The 19408-nt window shown below is 39.6% G+C and overlaps 1 protein-coding gene across 8 annotated transcripts in view; it reads right to left on the bottom strand.

Moving 5' to 3' along the window:
* The window catches only part of jmjd1cb (jumonji domain containing 1Cb), a 308660-nt gene that overhangs the window by 13011 nt on the left and 276241 nt on the right, over positions 1 to 19408 (bottom strand). For 7 of the 8 annotated variants that reach the window (XM_078565870.1, XM_078565872.1, XM_078565876.1 and 4 more), the window contains 9 exons: positions 18559 to 18651; positions 15174 to 15301; positions 13448 to 13559; positions 10036 to 10244; positions 6288 to 6569; positions 5803 to 5974; positions 5443 to 5533; positions 3005 to 3135; positions 2802 to 2918 (listed from right to left, as the gene is read on the bottom strand). In XM_078565870.1, the coding sequence (XP_078421996.1) occupies positions 2802 to 2918; positions 3005 to 3135; positions 5443 to 5533; positions 5803 to 5974; positions 6288 to 6569; positions 10036 to 10244; positions 13448 to 13559; positions 15174 to 15301; positions 18559 to 18651 (1335 nt within the window). The remainder of the gene's footprint in view (positions 1 to 2801; positions 2919 to 3004; positions 3136 to 5442; positions 5534 to 5802; positions 5975 to 6287; positions 6570 to 10035; positions 10245 to 13447; positions 13560 to 15173; positions 15302 to 18558; positions 18652 to 19408) is intronic. The other variant, XM_078565871.1, reaches the window with a different exon arrangement.

Genomic DNA, 19408 nt, shown 5'->3' with positions numbered 1-19408 from the left:
TTGGGCAGGATGCATAATGGGTGCCTAACTTGTTATGGTCAGTTTATTGCTCCCATTGAAAGCACCCGAGAGCTCCTGATGGGAAAATCAAACAGGATTTGGAAAGTCAACCAAGAATCTCTTCCCTGATTGCTATCCTGCAACACCTGATGAAAGAACATGTGCTTCTCTGTTGAGTGAGGACAAGACCAGTCAAAGGAAGGCTCACATTCACATTCAGGAATGGAGAATGGTCAGCTGAGCAGTTGCTGGAAAAGAAGTGAAACAATATACCAGAAAGGAATATTCCAAAATATTTTGCAGGAGAAAAGGGAGGAGAATTGATGATTTTAAAAATGCCTGCACAAGAGCTCCCAGTCAGAATGGCTTAGAATCAATTAAGTATTCAGTTGCACAGTAGGTAACTGACTACTGACCTGATCTAGGAACTTCATTGAAATTTTAAGCCTCAATGAAGTAATAAGTATTTGACAACCAGGCATTTACTGATTTCGCACCCCCGTGATTCTTCTATATCAGAAACTAAACTGGGCAAGCCATATAAATACTGTGGCTACAAGAGCAGGTCAGAGGATAGGAATCCTGTGATGAATAAATCACCTTCCGACTCCCCAAAGCCCGTCCACAATCTACAAGGCACAAGTCAGGAGTGTGATGGGATACTCCCCACTTGCCTGGAAGAGTGCAGCTCCCACAACACACAAGAAGCTTGATACCATCCAAAACAAAGCAGCCCACTTGATTGGCACCACGTCCGCAAACATTCACTCCCTCCACCACTGATGCACAGAAGCAGCAGTGCCTACCATCTACAAGACACACTGCAGGAGTTCACCAAGGCTCCTTAGACAGCACCTTCCAAACCCATGACCACTATCATCTAGAAGGACAAGGGCAGCAGATAGATGGGAACACCACCAACTGGAAGTTCTCCTCCAAGTCACTCACCATCCTGACTTTATATATCTGTATATATAATATAATTCTACCAGTGACAAAACTGGTGGGAAAACTCAGAACATCATCAGTGGCAGTGGCTCTACTGCAAATTCAGAGATAATAGAGCAGTTGCTCATCAGATTAGTGGAGGTAAAGTTTTAGCTTTAGAGATAATTGCAGATTCCCAACTCCCAAGATGGTGGCTATGGACAAGTTGGACACATGGATGGATGCATTGATCTCAATTACACATCGGTAGATATCAATCCCTTGGTGTGGATGAAGAATTGGCCATCTTTTCTCTGCCAACTCAGGGGTGACAAAGGTGCATATGATACATATGTTCAGTGGTTGGCTTATGGAATCAGATCTCCAGGGCTTTTTTAGCACTTATAAATGGTGCTCTGTTTGGAAGTTTGCAGCAGGGAATTTGTGGATTTTCACATTATCTGCTTTAGAGTGTTTGATAAGGTGTCACCTGGTGACACCTCATCAAGTCCTACAATCCTCCGAGATATCTGCATTCCTCCAAATCTGGCCTTCTGCATATCTTCGCTTTCTTTCGCTCCATCATTGGTAGATATGCCTTCAGATGCCTAGGCACTAGGGAGCATTGTTCTCCCTAATGTTCTACTGATAAATTCGATTGGTTTAATTTGATCGGTTTGCATTGAATCCATGGTACAGAATTAGCCTTTAATTATTAATAATGGGCCCAAATGAATAGAGTTATCACTAGAATGACATTCGATCCCAAGCCATGTTTTGTTACTGGTTGCAATCCATACTAAGCACACAAGCTCAATAAATATGAAAAAAGAAGCATCAACTGGGGAAAATCAGTACATGCCTGGTTGTCAAGCATTTATTTTATTACTTAATTTAGATTTAAGATTTCAATGAAGTTCCTAGATCAGGTCAGTAGTCGGCTACCAACTGTGCAATTGAATACTTCATTGATTCTGAACCTTCAGCACCATTCTGACTGGGAGGTCTTGTGACGCAGTGGGTTGTGTCCCTACCTCTGAGCCAGAAATTCCAGAATAGAGTCCCACTCTAGGACTTGGTAGCCACGGAAGGTGCATTCATAACATGGCTAAACAGGTGGCTATCAACCTGCAAATCCTTTCAATACACCTACGGCAGATGGTAAAGGTGGGAGAGTCTCCTGCTTATTGAGAACCTGCAAGAAGCAACTGCAAACCACTGCAGTACCTTGCTAAGCATAATTATGGGTTAACACATGGAAGTTCATGGTCACCAATGCCCTCTTAGGGTGTGGTACCTGAAGAGAAATATAGCATCATTCTGTAATCATCTAAGTGGTTGTGGCAATTTTAATAACCTTAATTCAACAAGCTCCATTATGCCACTGTTTTTGTTGGGGTGTGGAGCTTCTGGTAATTAGCCTTTAAAGGTTTTTGGTGAGAGTCTTGGTGGAGCAGCGTAGAAGTCCAGCAAATTATGGGGTGGTGCGCATAATGACGCAAGGCACCCATGACAACTTTTTGGAAAGTCTCCACTGTAACAATACAGTAACAATATAGCATGGACGCTTTCAGCAAATTCAGGTCCATGAACTTCATGTTGCTGGTTACTGTTGTTCATCAAATCAGAGTTAGTCAATTGAGAAATCATTTGAGGAGAGTATGCTTGTGGTCAGAGGTGAAGGCCTTTGAAACCAGTATATGTTTATTTAAACTTCACTGTTACAGCAAATTGTTTACAATTTTTGGTATGTTTAACATTGGTGTTACTTCTAGTCTATGTCATGGATAGACAAATGGCTCAAAATACTGTAGTAGTGACTCCTTAAAAAAATCCACCCAGTTCACCGTGAAAACGAAGCTTTGAGAAATTACCTGCTCTGTGATTGTTTCCATTTCCTTTTGGCACACCAACGTAAACAAGCACATTGACTACATCAGCAATGTCTAGGTGGAGATTGATAGTTCCGTGTTCCTTAATTGTTGACTGTCCTGTAAATGATATAGTCATTTAGAAAGTAGCCCTTTCCAACCAAATAGCATATAATTGTGTAGACTGCAGGGTGTGTTGTGCTTACCATAAGCACTGTACAGTCTGGGCCCTAAATCTGGTCGTACAAAGAAATTTGGTAGCCGGGATGCCAAGTTCAGATTTCCTTCTGGATCACAATACTCTGGCAGTGGTAAATTTTTCATAAGGTCATCAAACCTATAAGGAAATAAAAGACAACTTTGAGATTCTGTACATATAAGAAGAGACTTGGCAAGGACTCAAAAATGAAGATTATGGACGATGCTCCCGGAGACATATTTTTCACACCACAAGAGTCGAACAACTACAAAGCACAGTAACAATAGGCTACTCACGCAGAGCTGTATCATAATGTCAAAATAAGTTACTGAAAAAAGTGGTTATAACAAAAATAGAGCACATGGATTCAAGACACAATAGCTTATATTTACATAGCACTTATAATGTAATAATTAATGCAAAGCACTTCAGAGCAGCATTATTAAACAAAGTATGATACCAAGTCACATAAGATGTTGGCCTGGATTTTCATCCTCGAGGCGAGTAGTAGGAGTCAGGAAAATTCCCAGCTCAGTCCACCCACCTTGGGATAAAGATGGGATTTTTATTACTCGGTGTGGGGGTAGGTGCAGGCTGCAGTCAGGCCAGCCGACCAGGGAAAGATTTTGGAGGCAGGCACATGGGCTGTCAGTTTCAAGGTGGTCTGTTTAAAAGGCCCGCCTCAGTGCTGAGGCCCCAGTAATATTGGAAAAAAAGTGAGGCCCTTACACGCCCCAGCCCTACACATTCCCAATGCCCCCTCATGCCATGGTATGGCACTTCCATGCCCATTCACCCACTATACACTGTATAGAACCAATGGGCCCTATAGGGACAACAGGATATGTAAAAAAAAAAGCTTTAAAAAGTCATTCATTGATAGCTTTCCATTTTCTTTAAAAAAACTGTTTTTACTACAGGCTAATTAAAGTGTCAATCATCCAGATTCTTTAAAGTATCAATAGCAGAAACTGCAAGCACCTGAAACCTCTTTATCTTGTGTAAATAAACATTGATTTTCTTTCTCTCTATCAATTGCCAGAGCTGTCAATCACACAATGTTTGCCCCTGAGCTCAGCTGTTTAAACTGTCTAGTAGATGTTTGGGCACCTCCATTAGACTATTGAAACAGTTGAGCTCCAAAGAAAACATTGAGGGGTTCACAGCTCTGGCTCTTTGACCTCTTCTGTTAATTGCACAATGTTTATTTACAGAAGATAAAGAGGTTTCAAGTGTTTGCAGTTTCTACTATTTATACGGTAAAGGGTTTGGATGATTGAAACATTTATTGGCCAGCAGTTAGAAGTTTTTTTTTTAAGTGGAAAGTTATCAATGAATGACTTTTTGAAAGCTCTTTCTATACATACCATTGTCACTAAAGGGTTCATTGTGTAGTGGGTGAATGAGCATAAAAGTGCCATTGCTTGGCATGGGGGCATGAGATGGACATTTTGAACTTACCCTTCAAAGGGTTCCCTCATCCAGACTACGGTTCACTGCACCTCTTAGGTAGCGTGAAGCATGACTCTTTGAAAATCTGGTCTGACTCCATAAAAATTGCAGACGACTAGGTCATACATACTTATGCAAGGGAGTTGGCAGGTCTGAAGTGCAGGGTCCAGGCTTGCGATCTGAACCAGCCCACACTCTGAAAAGGCCCTGATGAAAATCAGAAATTCCAGCAACAGGGTCGGGAATCCCAGAATTAGATCCCAGCCTCCATTTTCACCCTTCCACGTAGTCTCTCCGACTACATGAAAATCCAGGCCATGAGGTCAAATGGCCAAAAGTTTGCTCAACAAAGAGGTATGTTTTATGGAATATATTAAATGAGGAAATTGAGTTAGGGAGGCAAAAAGATATAGTGAGGAAACCCCAAAGCTCGGGACTTAGGCAACTGAAGGAATAGCCACCAATGGTGGAGCACTTAAAGTTGAGGGTAAAAGAGATCAGGATTAGATAAGCGCAGAGATCTCACAGCTAGATGGGTTTCTGGCAACGCAAGGGACTGAGGGCTATGATTGCTAGAGCAGGAAGGTGGGGCTAAATGGTCTCATCCAATAATTTTCTACATGCTTAAATTTTTTTTAAAAAGTCAAGGTAATGCACTTTGTCATAGGCAGGAAATGGGTTCATCTATTACAATTCCCAAGTTCCTAATTTTATTCCTGCCACAGTGGCACATTTTCTGGAAGGGAAGAAAACAACTGGAAGATATATCTTATAATGGATACGGCACTCTAATGCCCTTTCACACTATCCAAAGCGACAGGTCAAACAGTGAACCATGACAGAAAGGTTGGGGCATGTTGCTGTTCACTTTGGAATGGTGCAAGTTGCAGGCAGACTTGAAGGGAAGGAGAAATAAAGTGTGCCAATGCAATTAGGTATAAAAAGAGAGCCATCAATCAAAATTCAGGATGCATTTTCAGCTGAAGCTTTTACCTAGAAGGCATAGTGGTTCTGAAATCTTCACCAGAGGGCCAATCCTTCAGCTTCAGTAACATAGACTCCCCACTCTTGGATTTGAATCGTTCTGGACAGAAAATAAAGATGTCAATCATTCCAGGCAGAATATAAGTGCACTAAGCTCCAAAAGCATGAACTAAAAGATTCTTTAGTGACATTCAAATATTTAACCTACAATTGCCTTTAGAAGAAAGTATATTGACTATGTAGGCAAAAAAGCAAAAAAATCCATTTGCAAATGAAATCATGAATCCAAACAGTTAATTTAGTTTAATTGTTGGCTATAGCCACGACAGTCCTGAATCACCCACTGATACCATGTAAACGGCACTTAACTGGTTAAGTCTTCAAAACCATCCCAGAAGTCTTGAATCCTTACACTGGAGATCATACTGCCGTCTTTGTAGTTAATTAGGTCAACCTTCTGGTCTCTGAATTCCTCACGAAAGCTTTCAGGTTTCCAAATATTGGAATTTAGTTTTTTATGCACACCAGATACAAGCACAGGCTGAAGATTTTTGAAATCGTGAGAGAAGGCAGAAGAAAATAGATTTTAAAAAGAATATCTTCAAGTAAAAAAACAATTTTGATGTAATTTCTGATGAATTAGTTTTGAAATATATTTGTATCCAATTCTAAAAGGCCAATTAATAAATCATATTAAGTGAATACGAGGGAACAATGTCTAAACTTTCAATTATAACCCTAATACTTTAATACTAATAATGTATCCAATATCAACCGCCACAATCCTAAGCCCAGTGGTAATGCACTAATTATTTATATCTGCTTTGACTTTCTGAATCTCATTTTGTACAGACCTGGTCTCGCCTCCAGCATTCCCTGAATATCTTCCAATTGCTGGGGTTTCCAGGATCTTGGAGCCAGAGCAAAAATCCATCACAAAGCCAAGAATGCGGTACTTCAGAATGAATTTTGCTGATCATATCTACATTGAGCTTTTTAGCTTCTCCTTGTGAATTCTGCTTTGTTCCTTCTTTACAACTGAATTTCATGGATTTACTTGCTGGGATCTTATTTTCCACAACTGACGCAATTATGTCATCTAAGAGGTTTGGCATACTTCTTGCACCTCTTCCGGTCTATAAGGAAATGTACAAAGGAAGTACTGTCAAATACTCATCAAGTACATGCAATTGAGCCATGACTACATAGTATTAACAATAAAATCTACTGAGTTCAGAAGATCATTTTGTCGATTACAATCCACTTAGAGAAAACAGGAACTGCGTTATGATCTGATTGCTTGTCGTTGCACAAGTTGCAAAACAAAATTAGCTTAAAAGACAGCACATCTTGCAGCTGAATGTCTGAAGAGTTGACATAATTTTAACTGATTACCACCTCTAAAATGGCAATGTTGAAAGTAAAGTCAGTGGCAGGTAACGAATGTGGCTGTCTCTTTACCAATTCATGTTCTGCTGCGTCTATTTCTACAATTGGATTACATAGGGTTAGATATGATATATAGCACAGAAACAGGCCATTGAGCCCAACTGGTCCAAACTGGCATCGATGCTTACCTTAAGGCTCCTCCTATCTTTCTTCATCTAAATCTATCATCACTCTCTATACCCTTCTCTCTCATATGCTTGTCCAGTTACCCTTTAAATGTATATGTGCTTCTTCACTCCCTGTGAGAGCAAGCTCCAAAATCTCACCAGAAGTTTTTTCTCAATTCCCTATTGGATTTCTTGGTGACTATCTTATATTGATGGCCTCTGGTTATGCTGTTCCCTACAAGTGGAAACATTCGCCCTATATCCGCACTATCAAAACCATTCATAATTTTAAAGGTCTCAGTTAGGTTATCCCTCAGCTTTATTTCAAGAGAAAAAAAGAGACCCAGCCTGTCAATCCGTACCCACGCATTTCTGGTACCATCTTTATAAATCTTCTTTGCATCCTCTACAGTGTCTCTATATCCTTTCTATAATATAGTGACCAGAACTGCACATAGCACTAAGTGTCTAACCAAAGTGCAATCCAGGTTTAGCATAATTTTCCCACTTTTCAACTCTATCCCTCTGGAAATAAACTCTAATGTGTGGTTGTTATTTTTATGGCCTCGCTCACACTTTTAGTGATTGGTGTATTTGTACTCAGAGATCCCTTTCTCCACTACTTCACCTAAACTCTCACTTTCCAAACAATGTGATCTCCCTATTCTTACGATCAAAAATGTACCACCTCACATTTATGTGTTCAATTTAATTTGCCAATTATTAGCTGTGTCTGCAAGTTTTTTGTTGTCCTCTTGTAATTTGTCGTAGCCCTCCTCAGTATTGACTATATCCCACCCGCACCAGCCCCCAGTCCAATTTGGTGTCATCCGCAAATTTGGAAATTGTGTTTTTCATTCCAAAGTTCAAATTGTTAACGTAAATTGAGAACAGCAGTGGCCCCAGCACAAATCCTTGTGTAACACCACTTCACGCCTTCTGCCATTCTGAATAATTACCCTAACTCCCAACTCTCTACTTTCTATCTTGAAGCCAACTAGCAATCCATTTTACCACTTGTCCCCACTCCACATTTTCTGACCTTTATTCATTAGTCCATTATAGGGCAACTTATCAAAGACTTTTTGAAAATACAGACAAATTACATCTACTGCATTACCATTGTCCACTCTCTCTGTTACCTCCTAAAAAATTCAATAAGGTTGATGAAGGAAGATTTTCCCTTCTGAAATCCATGTTGACTATTCATTATTATACTTTTCTTTTCTAGATGTTCTTCTATTCTCTCCTTTAGTAGAGATTCCATTATTTTTCCAAAGACTGATGTTAAACTGACTGGTCTATAAATTCCGTGTTCTGTTTGCCCTTCTTAAATGTAGAAACTACTTTAGCTATTCATTTGCCCTCTGGCGCAACATCTTTTTCTAACAAATTATTAAATACATGTAGTAATGCCTTTACTATATTTTCCCTAGGTTAATTTAGATGTCTGAATGCAGTGCATCCAGGCCAGGGGATTTATCCTCTGAGTTTGGTTAGTTTACTCAATGTACCTTTTTTTAAATTTTAAATGCACTTATCTCATCATTAGATGTCACGTCTGCCTGTTCTATCTCCCTGATGAATACTGAAGCAAAATAATTATTTAATATTTGTCATTAATTAATCATTACCTGTGATATTATCCTGCCTATCCCTTAATGGTCCTATTCTCATCCCAGCTTCCATTTTTATTGATGAGCCTGAAAATATTTTACTATTTTGTGTTACTTGATAATTTCATTCAATAATTCCTCTTCGCCTTTCTCATTTTTTTTCTAACTTCTCTCCTAATCTCTTCGTATTCTCTCTAACCATGCAGTCCAATGGTATCTATGTATTTAAACCATGCCTCATTCCTAACCCTCAGCTGTTCCTTTATTTCTTTATTTATCCATGAAGTCTCACTAGTTTATTTTTTCCTTTGAGTGGAATATATTTTTCCTGCACCCTGTTGAATGCCATTTTAAATATGGCCCATTTGTTCTACATCATTGTTTGCCAAAATTGTTGCCTATTTTATTTTTCCAAGTTCTATTCTGAGCCCCCAAAAATCAGCTTTTCTCCAATCTATTAACCTGGTTTTTGTCATACTTATGTCCTTCTCTATTATCATCTTAAAGTTTATTATAAAGCGTATGATATAATGGTTACTATTGTCTAGGCATTCCCCTACTTTTCCTTCGCTTATCTGCTTTTTCCTTCGCTTATCTGCTCTGGTTCATTCCCCATTATTAGATCCAATAGTGAATCTTCCTTTGTTCAAATTTTTACATACTGGATTAGAAAGGAGTCCTTTGCACATTGTAGAAACTCCAAACCCTTATCCCTTATACCTATCTCTTCTGTTCAATTAATATCAGGGTAACTGGAATCTCCTGTGATTACTATTTCTTTTATTCAATATCATAACATCCCTGCATATTTCTTCTTCCACCTCTCATCCAATATGAGCTGGTCTGGAGAGAACATCTATTAGTGTGATTGATTCTTCATTATTTTTTATCTATCTATATGGATTCTATTTTTGTCATGCTAACAGTTGCGTCCCTTTTTTCTGCTGCCACTGTTAGCCCAAATAAGTACAGCTACTTGTCTTCCCTGGTTTCCCTCTCTATCTTTTCCAAATATGTTATACTCTGCAATCTTTATTACCAGTCTTGATTTCCTCTAGCCAAAAAAAAACTAAACCAGTTTCAGAGCAAGTACTTCTGAAATTGTAAAGCTGGCTCAAGTTGAAAAATACATTAGTGCTTTGAAATGTTCCACAGTGAACTACACATAAATCATTACATAACCATTTTCACCCTCCCCTCACTCTTGAATAGCTTATATCAAGCTAGTTTTATACTGTTGGATAAAGGACCATGGGTAAAATTAATGCTCCTAAATTCTCAGCAACAGTAGGTTATTGCACTGACAGCTATGTTGTGTTGGTTTATACCTCTTCCTTCCTACTGATGCAGCTGCTCTGCATTAAGAAATGGTTGTACTACAGAAAGGCAAGCCCGTGAACTATGTATTATAAAACTCAACAAGTACTTACAGGGGTTCCTGCAGAAAAGACTGGGGCAAAGGCAATGCCAGCATCAGTTGAGCCTAACTGTAATTTTTCAGCTGTTGAGGTAAGTAAATCTCGTAGGGTTGAGCCATGTTCGTTGGTGAGACACACTGTCGTAGTTTTACAATCCTCTTTCTTGCCCACCTGGCTTATTTCAATCTTCACTGCCTTAGCTAAAGGTGATTCTTTGGTTTCTGCAACCACACCAAAGGAAAACAGATATTTATCGTGCAAATATAGAGTGGCATTATAGTATCATACCATTGTCGCAGCAAGGAACCAGAATCAAGTAACTTAATAATAAGTACTAAAACCAGCTAACGGTGACAATTAGATTTCACTATCAGGATGATCTGAATGCAACTATGTACAATATAAACTCTGACATAAATTACATAAATGTAGAAGTTTTTCACATAATGCTAAAATTCTAATATGCATTTGATATTGCAGAATGTCTTTTTGGGAAGTGGATCCATAGCACAGTCAGGTTTCCTTGCTGTCCAACCTGCTCCATTTTATGCCAGCATGGGAACATCTCTCAAATTACTCCAATACTGTATCGCAAAATGTTAGCACACATACTGGGGGTTAGACCAATATCGCAATTGTAACTTTGCAGACTTTATACAATGTGGGAAGATCTGGGCAGGGCAGAAATGCCAGAAGTTTGTCTCCTGGTAGCTGGAAGCACCAGGCAAAATTCTTAAAGGGAATCTTGGCACATCTGATGGCACAGTCATCACTTTGTTCATGTTGCCTTTGTGAAGTTTCCAATTTACTAAATTAGTGAAAAACAACTGCTACACCAGCTACGTTGGCTAGAATTAAGGAACTATACTGCTCTAGGCCACCAAATAGTGGAAAGGAGATGAGGGAACAAATTTTTTGATCCGTATTTAAGAAAACATGCCCTCAAGGACTGCAGCAGATCAAGGCAGCAGCTGCTAGTGGCGATGTTATAAAATGAACAGAGAGATGACTGTGCCTTCAGAGGCACCAAGATGCTCTTTTAAGAGTTTTGCCTGGTGCTTCTAGCTGCCAGGAGATGCAGATCTGGCATTTTTGTCCTGTGTAGTTCCACACTGGGTGAAGTCTGTAAAGTTGTATTTGCGATTCTGATCTAACCAGTATACATGCTAGCAAGGAAATCTGCTCATGTTACAGAACTTCCCATAAAAAAATCATTCTGCAATTTCAAATGCATGTTAGAACATCCGGAGATGGGCAATGAAATTCTCCCTTGCCAGCATCTCCCACATTTCAAAGAAAAGTACAGCACAGAAACAGGCCCTTCAGCCCTCCAAGCCTGCACCGATCATATTGCCTGTCAAACTAAAACATTTTGCACTTTCATAAACAAAGACAAACTAAAGTCAGTGGCTAGGAAGGATTCCTGCAGCTTTCATTAGTTTTACAACCAGGAATTAGCCAAAAGAAAATCTGTGTGAGAAAAAGAACTAATAACGTGCCAAATAAAATTTAAGACCACAAGTAGAAGTTGGACACCTATTTTCCGCTATTAGTGAGAGCAGCGCAAAATCTCACTCAGCAGGAAATGACAGCTTTATTAGACAAATTATTAGCAGATGTTCTGCAAGTATAAGATGATGAGAAGGTGAAACCAATGGATAAACAATGTACTTCTAAACTAAAGATCTTCTTCTTTAACTCTTCCCTTCCCCACTGGGATCATTTAGCTTCATGTCATGGATAATTGCACAATGGTTGACTGTTAACTTGCAGCTTGCCTCCTTCCCTGGTGACAGCATGAAGAGATATTAAAAGCATACTGGGATAAAAGGAACCATGAAGGCACATTAGGCAGCTGGGAAGGGGATACGGAATAAAATCAGATTAAAAGAGATGCAGGCTATGAAGGAAGTACAGTGGGCAAAGAGCCTACAAATTTATGGAAGCATTTGAGGATGGTAGAATAAAATCAATTAAAATAGAAAGAGAAACACAATAGAAGCAAATTATAGATATGGGCTGGGAAGGAGAAAGGAAAAATCAATAATCAAATTCACTACCTATTATTTTGCTCCACTGAACTTGGCTCAATTGTTATCATTCTCACCTCTGATTAGAAGGCAGCAGGTTTAAATCTAACAATTTGAGTATATAAACTTGGCCAACATTTGTGGACTAAGGGAATATTATATTGCAAGAGAACTGCTCCCTGCTAAGGTGAAGTGAAGATCCCATGACACTATTCAAATCTCTAACAATTTTACCTCTCTGAACTAAACCATTGAAAATTGATTAACAAGTTATTCATCTCATTGCTAGTTGTGGGATCTTCGTCCATGCAAAATATTTTCATTTGTTAACATACAGCAAATCGTAGAATTTCAAAGTAATTCATTCCATATAAAGCATTTTGAGACACATTGAAAGTAGTGTTAAAGTGTGAAAGACCTTATAATGCACTTTACCACCTTCCAGACATCAATCAGATCATAACCACTGCTCCCATTTTTCAGACAGAAGGTGCAGGCAGTGATTCTTTTGTTATATAAAGCTCTTTACTTGACACCTAATCACTCCCTTTTGCTGAACACAATCATCCCTTTCGTCATCTAACCTTTCCTGCCTTCACATCTAACCTATTGTTCTTTCCTCTCCATAGCCCCTTTTCCCTGCCACTGTACTTGCTTAAAACCTGTTATATGTCGAACACTTTCCAGGTCTGACGGAAGGTCACCAACCTGAACTTTTAACTCTGTTTCTCCCTCCACAGATGCTGCCTGACCTTCTAAGTATTTCCAGCGTTTTCTTTTTATTTTCAGATTTCCAGCATCTGCAGTATTTTGCCTTAATATAAATCTCAATCTTGCTTGTAATAACTAAAATTTCATTGCTCAAGAAGTGCCTCATGGAATTGCTTGGCATGCATATATTGTAATCCATATAAAAGGCGACTGTGTTTGGGTTTTAATTGGAAAAGCAAAATCAAACAATGATGCCAACTCATCAAAAACACAAGTTGGTAAGATACATTCGGGTGCTTAATATGAAAAGCATTTGTTCAAAGGTCACATGCCCAAAGACATTAATGTTCAAGTCTGTATCAGGATGAGTTTTAAATTTTGAGTAATTGGTAAAAGGTGGGGGAAAAAAACGAAGTTCCCTATGGGTTTGTGAGTGAGGTCCACATGACCCTCAGTTTAGCTAATGCCATTAGTATGTGGGCAATTTAGACGTTGATTCTTCTGCAGTACTTAAGTGTCACCTCTCCAGCTAGGCCTTTGGTAGACAGAAGTGAAGGCAACTTTTGATTATTACAATTCTGCATTTTTATTCTGTACCCATTTACCTTGCCTTTCTTCTCTGGCTTTCCGTTCCACTAGATCTGCCAACTAATGTAGGGGGGAATCAGATAGTGCAAACTTACTTTCTGTAGTGATGTCGTTCTCAGGGCTGTTGGAGTTGCCATTGGTCTTTGGATTCTCACATGCAGAGTGTTGTTTAGCCACTGAGATGATGGTGTTCTGATTTAGGGCGCTCTAGGATCAAGCAACAGTAATTACAAAAAATAAGAACCTAACTTGAAAAAGGCACAAGAAATTAATCAAGACATTTATCATAAGGGAGGACGGACTGTAATCTAAAAGTCATTGTTTATCAATAATTAGTATTTTGATTTGAATAACTCCAAGTTCATAAATATTTGAGCCCCTCTCAAGCTATCAGTAATCATTTCTGCTAGCAGTGGTTTGCCAAGCCTGTCTGACTGGCTCCAACGTAGCTGCCCTACTTAACTGACTATCCAGCTTCCATTGCTGTTCCCTGTTGGAGACTGGCTGCAGTCCAGCAGTAACCATTGCCTCCGGTGGCACTGCTGGGGCTGGAAAGCTGTCGGCCATCTGATTGGCTGGTAGCTCTTAGACTGTACATCCTCCCACATGGAGGCAGAAGCATCATCCTAAGACAGTTAACTGCCCGACAACCATCATAACTTCCTGGGCCAATGGAGGCACACTCGCCCAACTTTTCAGCTGGCGGGCGGGGCACCACCTCTGTGAAAAATTCCAGCCATGGTCTGGGGGTGCCACAGATTCGCCTTACTATTCTCACTTCAAATCCACTGACTTGCCAGATGAACTGCTCTTGCTGTCCACTTCATCTAAGCCTAGATTCCTTTACAGATGGTCACTTCCTCCTGTCAGGGATGTGCCTGTTACTACTGTCAACCATGTAGCAGGGGTCTGCCCTGTAATCCACTGTCCTTCTATGTTTGGTCCTGTTTAGAGGTCTGGTCAAACCATTTCATTTGATAAGTGCTCCGTGGGAGAAAAACAGGATGAAAAGTCAGTTGAAATGATCACATGAAAATATATTTTCTGGTACTGCAAAGATGGCTGCTGCCAACTGTAAAATTACTATCTGCCTGGACTCAGGGCTTCTGGATGGAATCTTAGATCCCTGTACAATGTAAATTGATCTGAAAGAAGAAAAATAAACTTTCAGCTAGTTTGTCAAAAACAAAGCAATTAAAAATATTAACTCCTGCTTGCGTCATACCTGGTAATTGGCTATGTCTTTGATTTTATGCAGTATCTTGCCAGCAGACCTCATCCACACATAGAGACACATGTGGAGATGCTGAATACCTGTCTGCACAGTGTCCACAGACAGGCACTTTTAGAACCTTCTGTGCTGGAGTGTTAGTCCTTTGATCTGCTAACTTTGCTTCTTGAAACTGAATCTGAGGAACTTGTAATGATGTTCCCTTACGAAATCTATTATAGGATGTAACCTTTGAGAACAACAAAATTCCCGGAGTATAAACATTCATTCACCTGGCTGGGGTGAACCCATCCTATCCATGGCGAATGCAAGTACTGTAATTCATTTACCTCAGCTGAAGACACTACGACCAGGAAAGGATCTGATCATAACACATGACAGTGTTACATCAACACCTTTTAAACAACCTTTAGAATCCATGTGTCATAGTGATGCTTTCCCATAAGGTTGTGGATTCCTGCGGAGGATCTCCTACCCAGGTTAGAGGGAATATCCAACTTTCCTGATATCATGCATGAGTTTTAGCAACATATTATTATTGAAATGCTGTATGAAGTTAAGGTCATTTGAACGTCACATCTATATTATACCTGTGAAACTCCATTAGTTGTGGAGAGTTTGGTAAGTTGTACGCTTTGTTCACTGGTAGAGGGATCTTGTGGGGCAATTTCCTGGGTACCTTTGATGGAACGCATTATGTCTCCAATATCCATTAAGACTAAAATAAAGAACAGTTATGAACATTTAGTATTCTCGTTTGGTAGAGCAGCAGGAGGCATGTACATGGATAAAAATGATTCGGGTAACAAGCTGTATTATGTAACCAGTGCCACCTTGCTCAAAAACTACACAAACAGGCATATTGCATTGTATCATGTCGCAGTCTTTCTGGTGTAAAGCTATGCATTTCCATTAAATTAGGTGTATGTTGCTTCTCAATAGAGATAAGTAGGTATGATTTGGTGGCGATTACTGAAACGTGGTTACAAGGAGAACAGGTTTGGGAGTTGAATATCCAAAGGTATTCCGCGTTTCAGAAGGATAGGCAGGAAGGAAAAGGAGGTGATGTAGCTTTGTTAGTAAAGGAAGCAATCAGTGCTATAGTGAGGAATGATATAGGCACTGGAGAGCAAGATGTAGAGTGAGTCTGGGTAGAAATAAGAAATAGGAAGAGAAAGAAGTTCCTGGTGGGAGTAATCTATAGGTCCCCAAACAGTAGTTCAGCAGTAGGGCACAGTATAAACCAGGAAATACTGGGAGCATGTAAGAAAGGCACGGCAATAATCATGGGTGATTTTAATATGCATATGGACTGGACTAATCAAATTGGCAAGGGTAGCCTCGAGGGAGAGTTCATAGAGTGTATTAGAGATTGTTTCTTGGAGCAATATGTTGTGGAACCAACCAGGGAGCAGGCTATTCTGGATTTGGTTTTGTGGAATGAGATGGGATTAATTAATGATCTTATAGTAAAGGATCCTCTAGTGAAGATTGATCATAGCATGCTAGAACTTCAAGTTCAGCTTGAGAGCAAGAAACTTGAGTCCCACACTAGTGTTCTGGAGTTAAACAAAGGTAACTACATAGGCATGAGGGCAGATTTGGCCCTAGTGGACTGGGCAGGAAGACCACAAGGTAGGACAGTAGATGAACAGTGGCAGATATTTAAGGAGATATTCAATTCCTCCCAAGTAAAATATATTCCAAAGAGGGAGAAAGATGGTAAGAGGGGAAAAAAGCATCCATGGCTAAGCAAGGAAGTTAAAGATAACATAAGGGCAAAAACTAGGGCATACCAAATTGCAAAGGTCAGTGGCAGGCTGGAAGATTGGGAAACTTTTAAAGATCAACAAAGGGTTACTAAAAAATAATAAAAAGAGCAAAGGTAAATTATGAAAGAAAACTAGCGCAAAATGCAAAAACTGACAGCAAAAGCTTCTACAAGTATATAAAGGGAAAGAGAGTAGCTAAAGTGAATGTTGGTCCCCTGGAGGATAAGACTGGGGAGTTAATAATGGGGAACGCAGAAATGGCAGAGACGCTTAATCAATATTTTGTCTCAGTTTTCACAGTGGAGGACACGAGTACCACCCCAATAGTAACAGGTAGTGCAGAGGGTATAGAAAAGGAGAAATTTAGAAGAATCACCATTGCTAGAGAAAAAGTACTGAGCAAACTATTGGGATTAAAGGGTGACAAGTCCCCAGAACCTGATGGCCTACATCCCAGGGTCTTCAAGTGGCAGCGGAGATAGTGGATGCATTGGCAAAATTATTCTAAAATTCTCTGGATGCTGGAAAGGTTCCAATGGATTGGAAAAATGCTAATATAACGCCCTTATTCAAAAAAGGGGAGGGAGGAGGCAAAAAGTAGGAAACTATAGACTAATTAGTTTAATGTCTGTCATTGGTAAATTGTTGGAATCCATTATTAAGGAAGTAGTAATGGGGCCTTTGGAAAGTCAAAATGCAATCCATCAGAGTCAGCATTGTTTTATGAAGAGTAAATCGTGTTTGATTAGTTTGCTAGAGTTCTTTGAAGATGTGGCAAGCAAAGTGGATAATGGGGGTCCTGTAGATGTTGTATATCTGGACTTCCAGAAGGTCTTTGATAAGGTGCTGTACAAAAGATTAATACACAAGATAAGATCACACGGAATTAGGGGTAATATATCAGCTTGGATAGAGGATTGGTTAACCAACAGAGAGTTGGGATAAATGGGTCTTTATCTGGACGGCAAGCTGTAACTAGTGGGGTGCCACAGGGTTTGGTCCTTGGGCCCCAACTATTTACAATCTATATTAATGACTTGGATTCAGGGATAGAAGATACTATAGCTAAATGTGCAGATGATGCCAAAATAGGTGGGAAAGTAAGTTGCAATGAAGAAATAAGAAATTTCCAAATGGACAGGTTATGTGAATGGGCCAAAATTTGGCAGACGGAGTTTAACGTGGATAAGTGTGAGGTTATCCATTTTGGTCAGGAAAATAAAAAGGCGACTTATTACTTAAATGGAGAGAAACTTCAGAATGCTTCAGTGCAGAGGGATCTGGGTGTCCTCGTGCATGAATCGCTGAAAGCTAGTATGCAGATACTGCAGGTAATAAGGAAGGCAAATGGAATTTTGGCATTTATTGCTAAAGGAATAGAGTATAAAAATAGGGAAGTGTTGTTGCAACTGTACAAGGCATTGGTGAGACCACACCTGAAGTACTGTGCACAGTTTTGGTCCCCCTACTTGATGTAGTTGCATTGAAGGTGGTTCAGAGGAGGTTCACTAGATGCGGGGCTTGTCTTATGAGGAGAGATTGAGCAGTTTAGGCCCATACTCACTAGAGTTTAGAAGGATGAGAGGAGATCTAATTGAGGTATATAAGATGCTAAAGGGGATAGACAAAGTAGACATGGAGCGGATGTTTCCCCTTGTGGGGTATTCTAGAATGAAAGGCCATAGTTTTAGGCTAAGGGGTGGTAGATTGAAATCAGAGATGAGGAGGAATTACTTTTCTCAAAGGGTTGTGAATCTGTGGAATTCACTACCTCAGAGTGCAGCGGGTGCCAGGACGCTGAATAAATTTAAGGAGGAGATAGACAGATTTTTAATTAATAACGGGTTGAAAGGTTATGGGGAAAGGGCGGGAAATTGGAGTTGAGGCCAAAATGAGATCAGCCATGATCGTAATGAAAAGCGGGGCAGGCTCGAGGGGCTAAATTGCCTACTCCTGCTCCTAGTTCTTATGTTCTCTTTCCAAATTGCTTTTAGTACTCAATGCAGCTTTCCTTTACGTACATGGCCTTTACCCGAGTATAATCGTGGTACACTAAAAGTGAAACCTACAAACACACCTAAATAATAAATATGAAATTTCTTTTTTAGACCTTCATGCTTGAACCATTTGTTGTGCTATACACAATATATCAGGACTTGGAGTAAAATAATTACAAAATCCACCCACAAATGTGGAATCTTACCAGTACCAGGGATAATCTGTGTGGGCATCAGGTTCTTTGAATCATGAACTTGACCTTTGACACATTTCAGCCAGACATAAATTTCTTTATCAGCTACAATCACAGAACAAAAAAATGGAAATATATTTAGTTTCCTTATTTATGCCTGTTAGCACTACCTTTGACGGAACAGGAAATCTAATGTGAGGTAATGACAGTCACACCAGTGATAAATGCATTTTGAGTGATGAAAACAGCAAAGGTTTCAGGTTAATCCAGGAATGGATTTCCTTGGAGGATAAAACTAGAAATTGTGACAGAATGCTAAATTTTGTGACTCAAGCAATCTACCAAAAATGAACCTTATTGCTTCTGAGCAATATCTATCCAGTATGATTCAAACATTCTTTGTATATCATGGTAGTTTGCAGTCAATGTGCTCCTTCAAACAGAAAAAACAACAAAAATAGACTCTAGCAACTGGTGATTTAGAAATGAGTAAGCAGGTATGTGGGGGAATTTGGAGCAGTAGAGTGGAAGTCCCTAAGGGTCCCTACTTTGGCTAAGGAGGTAAAAGTGCTTTTACACTAAGCCCAGCCATCAGAACCCTGTCCATACTTATCTGGAATCGCCTATGTATGCAGTGCATAGTTGGAAATGTACATGCTTATATGAGGAATAGGAAAATCCCAGCTCTCAAAACATTTAAGCTAATGCCACATAGGTTTACAAATCAACTCCCTTGTGCACTTTATAGATAGGTTCAACACCACTAGGTTTAACCCATTCAAAAGAAGAATCATATTGGACTTGAAATGTTAGCTCTGTTTCTCTTTCCACCGATGGTGCGAGACCTAAATTTTTCTCGCAC

Source organism: Cetorhinus maximus, chromosome 20, assembly GCF_964194155.1.
Source record: "Cetorhinus maximus chromosome 20, sCetMax3.hap1.1, whole genome shotgun sequence".
Lineage (NCBI taxonomy): Eukaryota > Metazoa > Chordata > Chondrichthyes > Lamniformes > Cetorhinidae > Cetorhinus > Cetorhinus maximus.
This window is presented reverse-complemented; position numbering and strand designations above follow the sequence as displayed.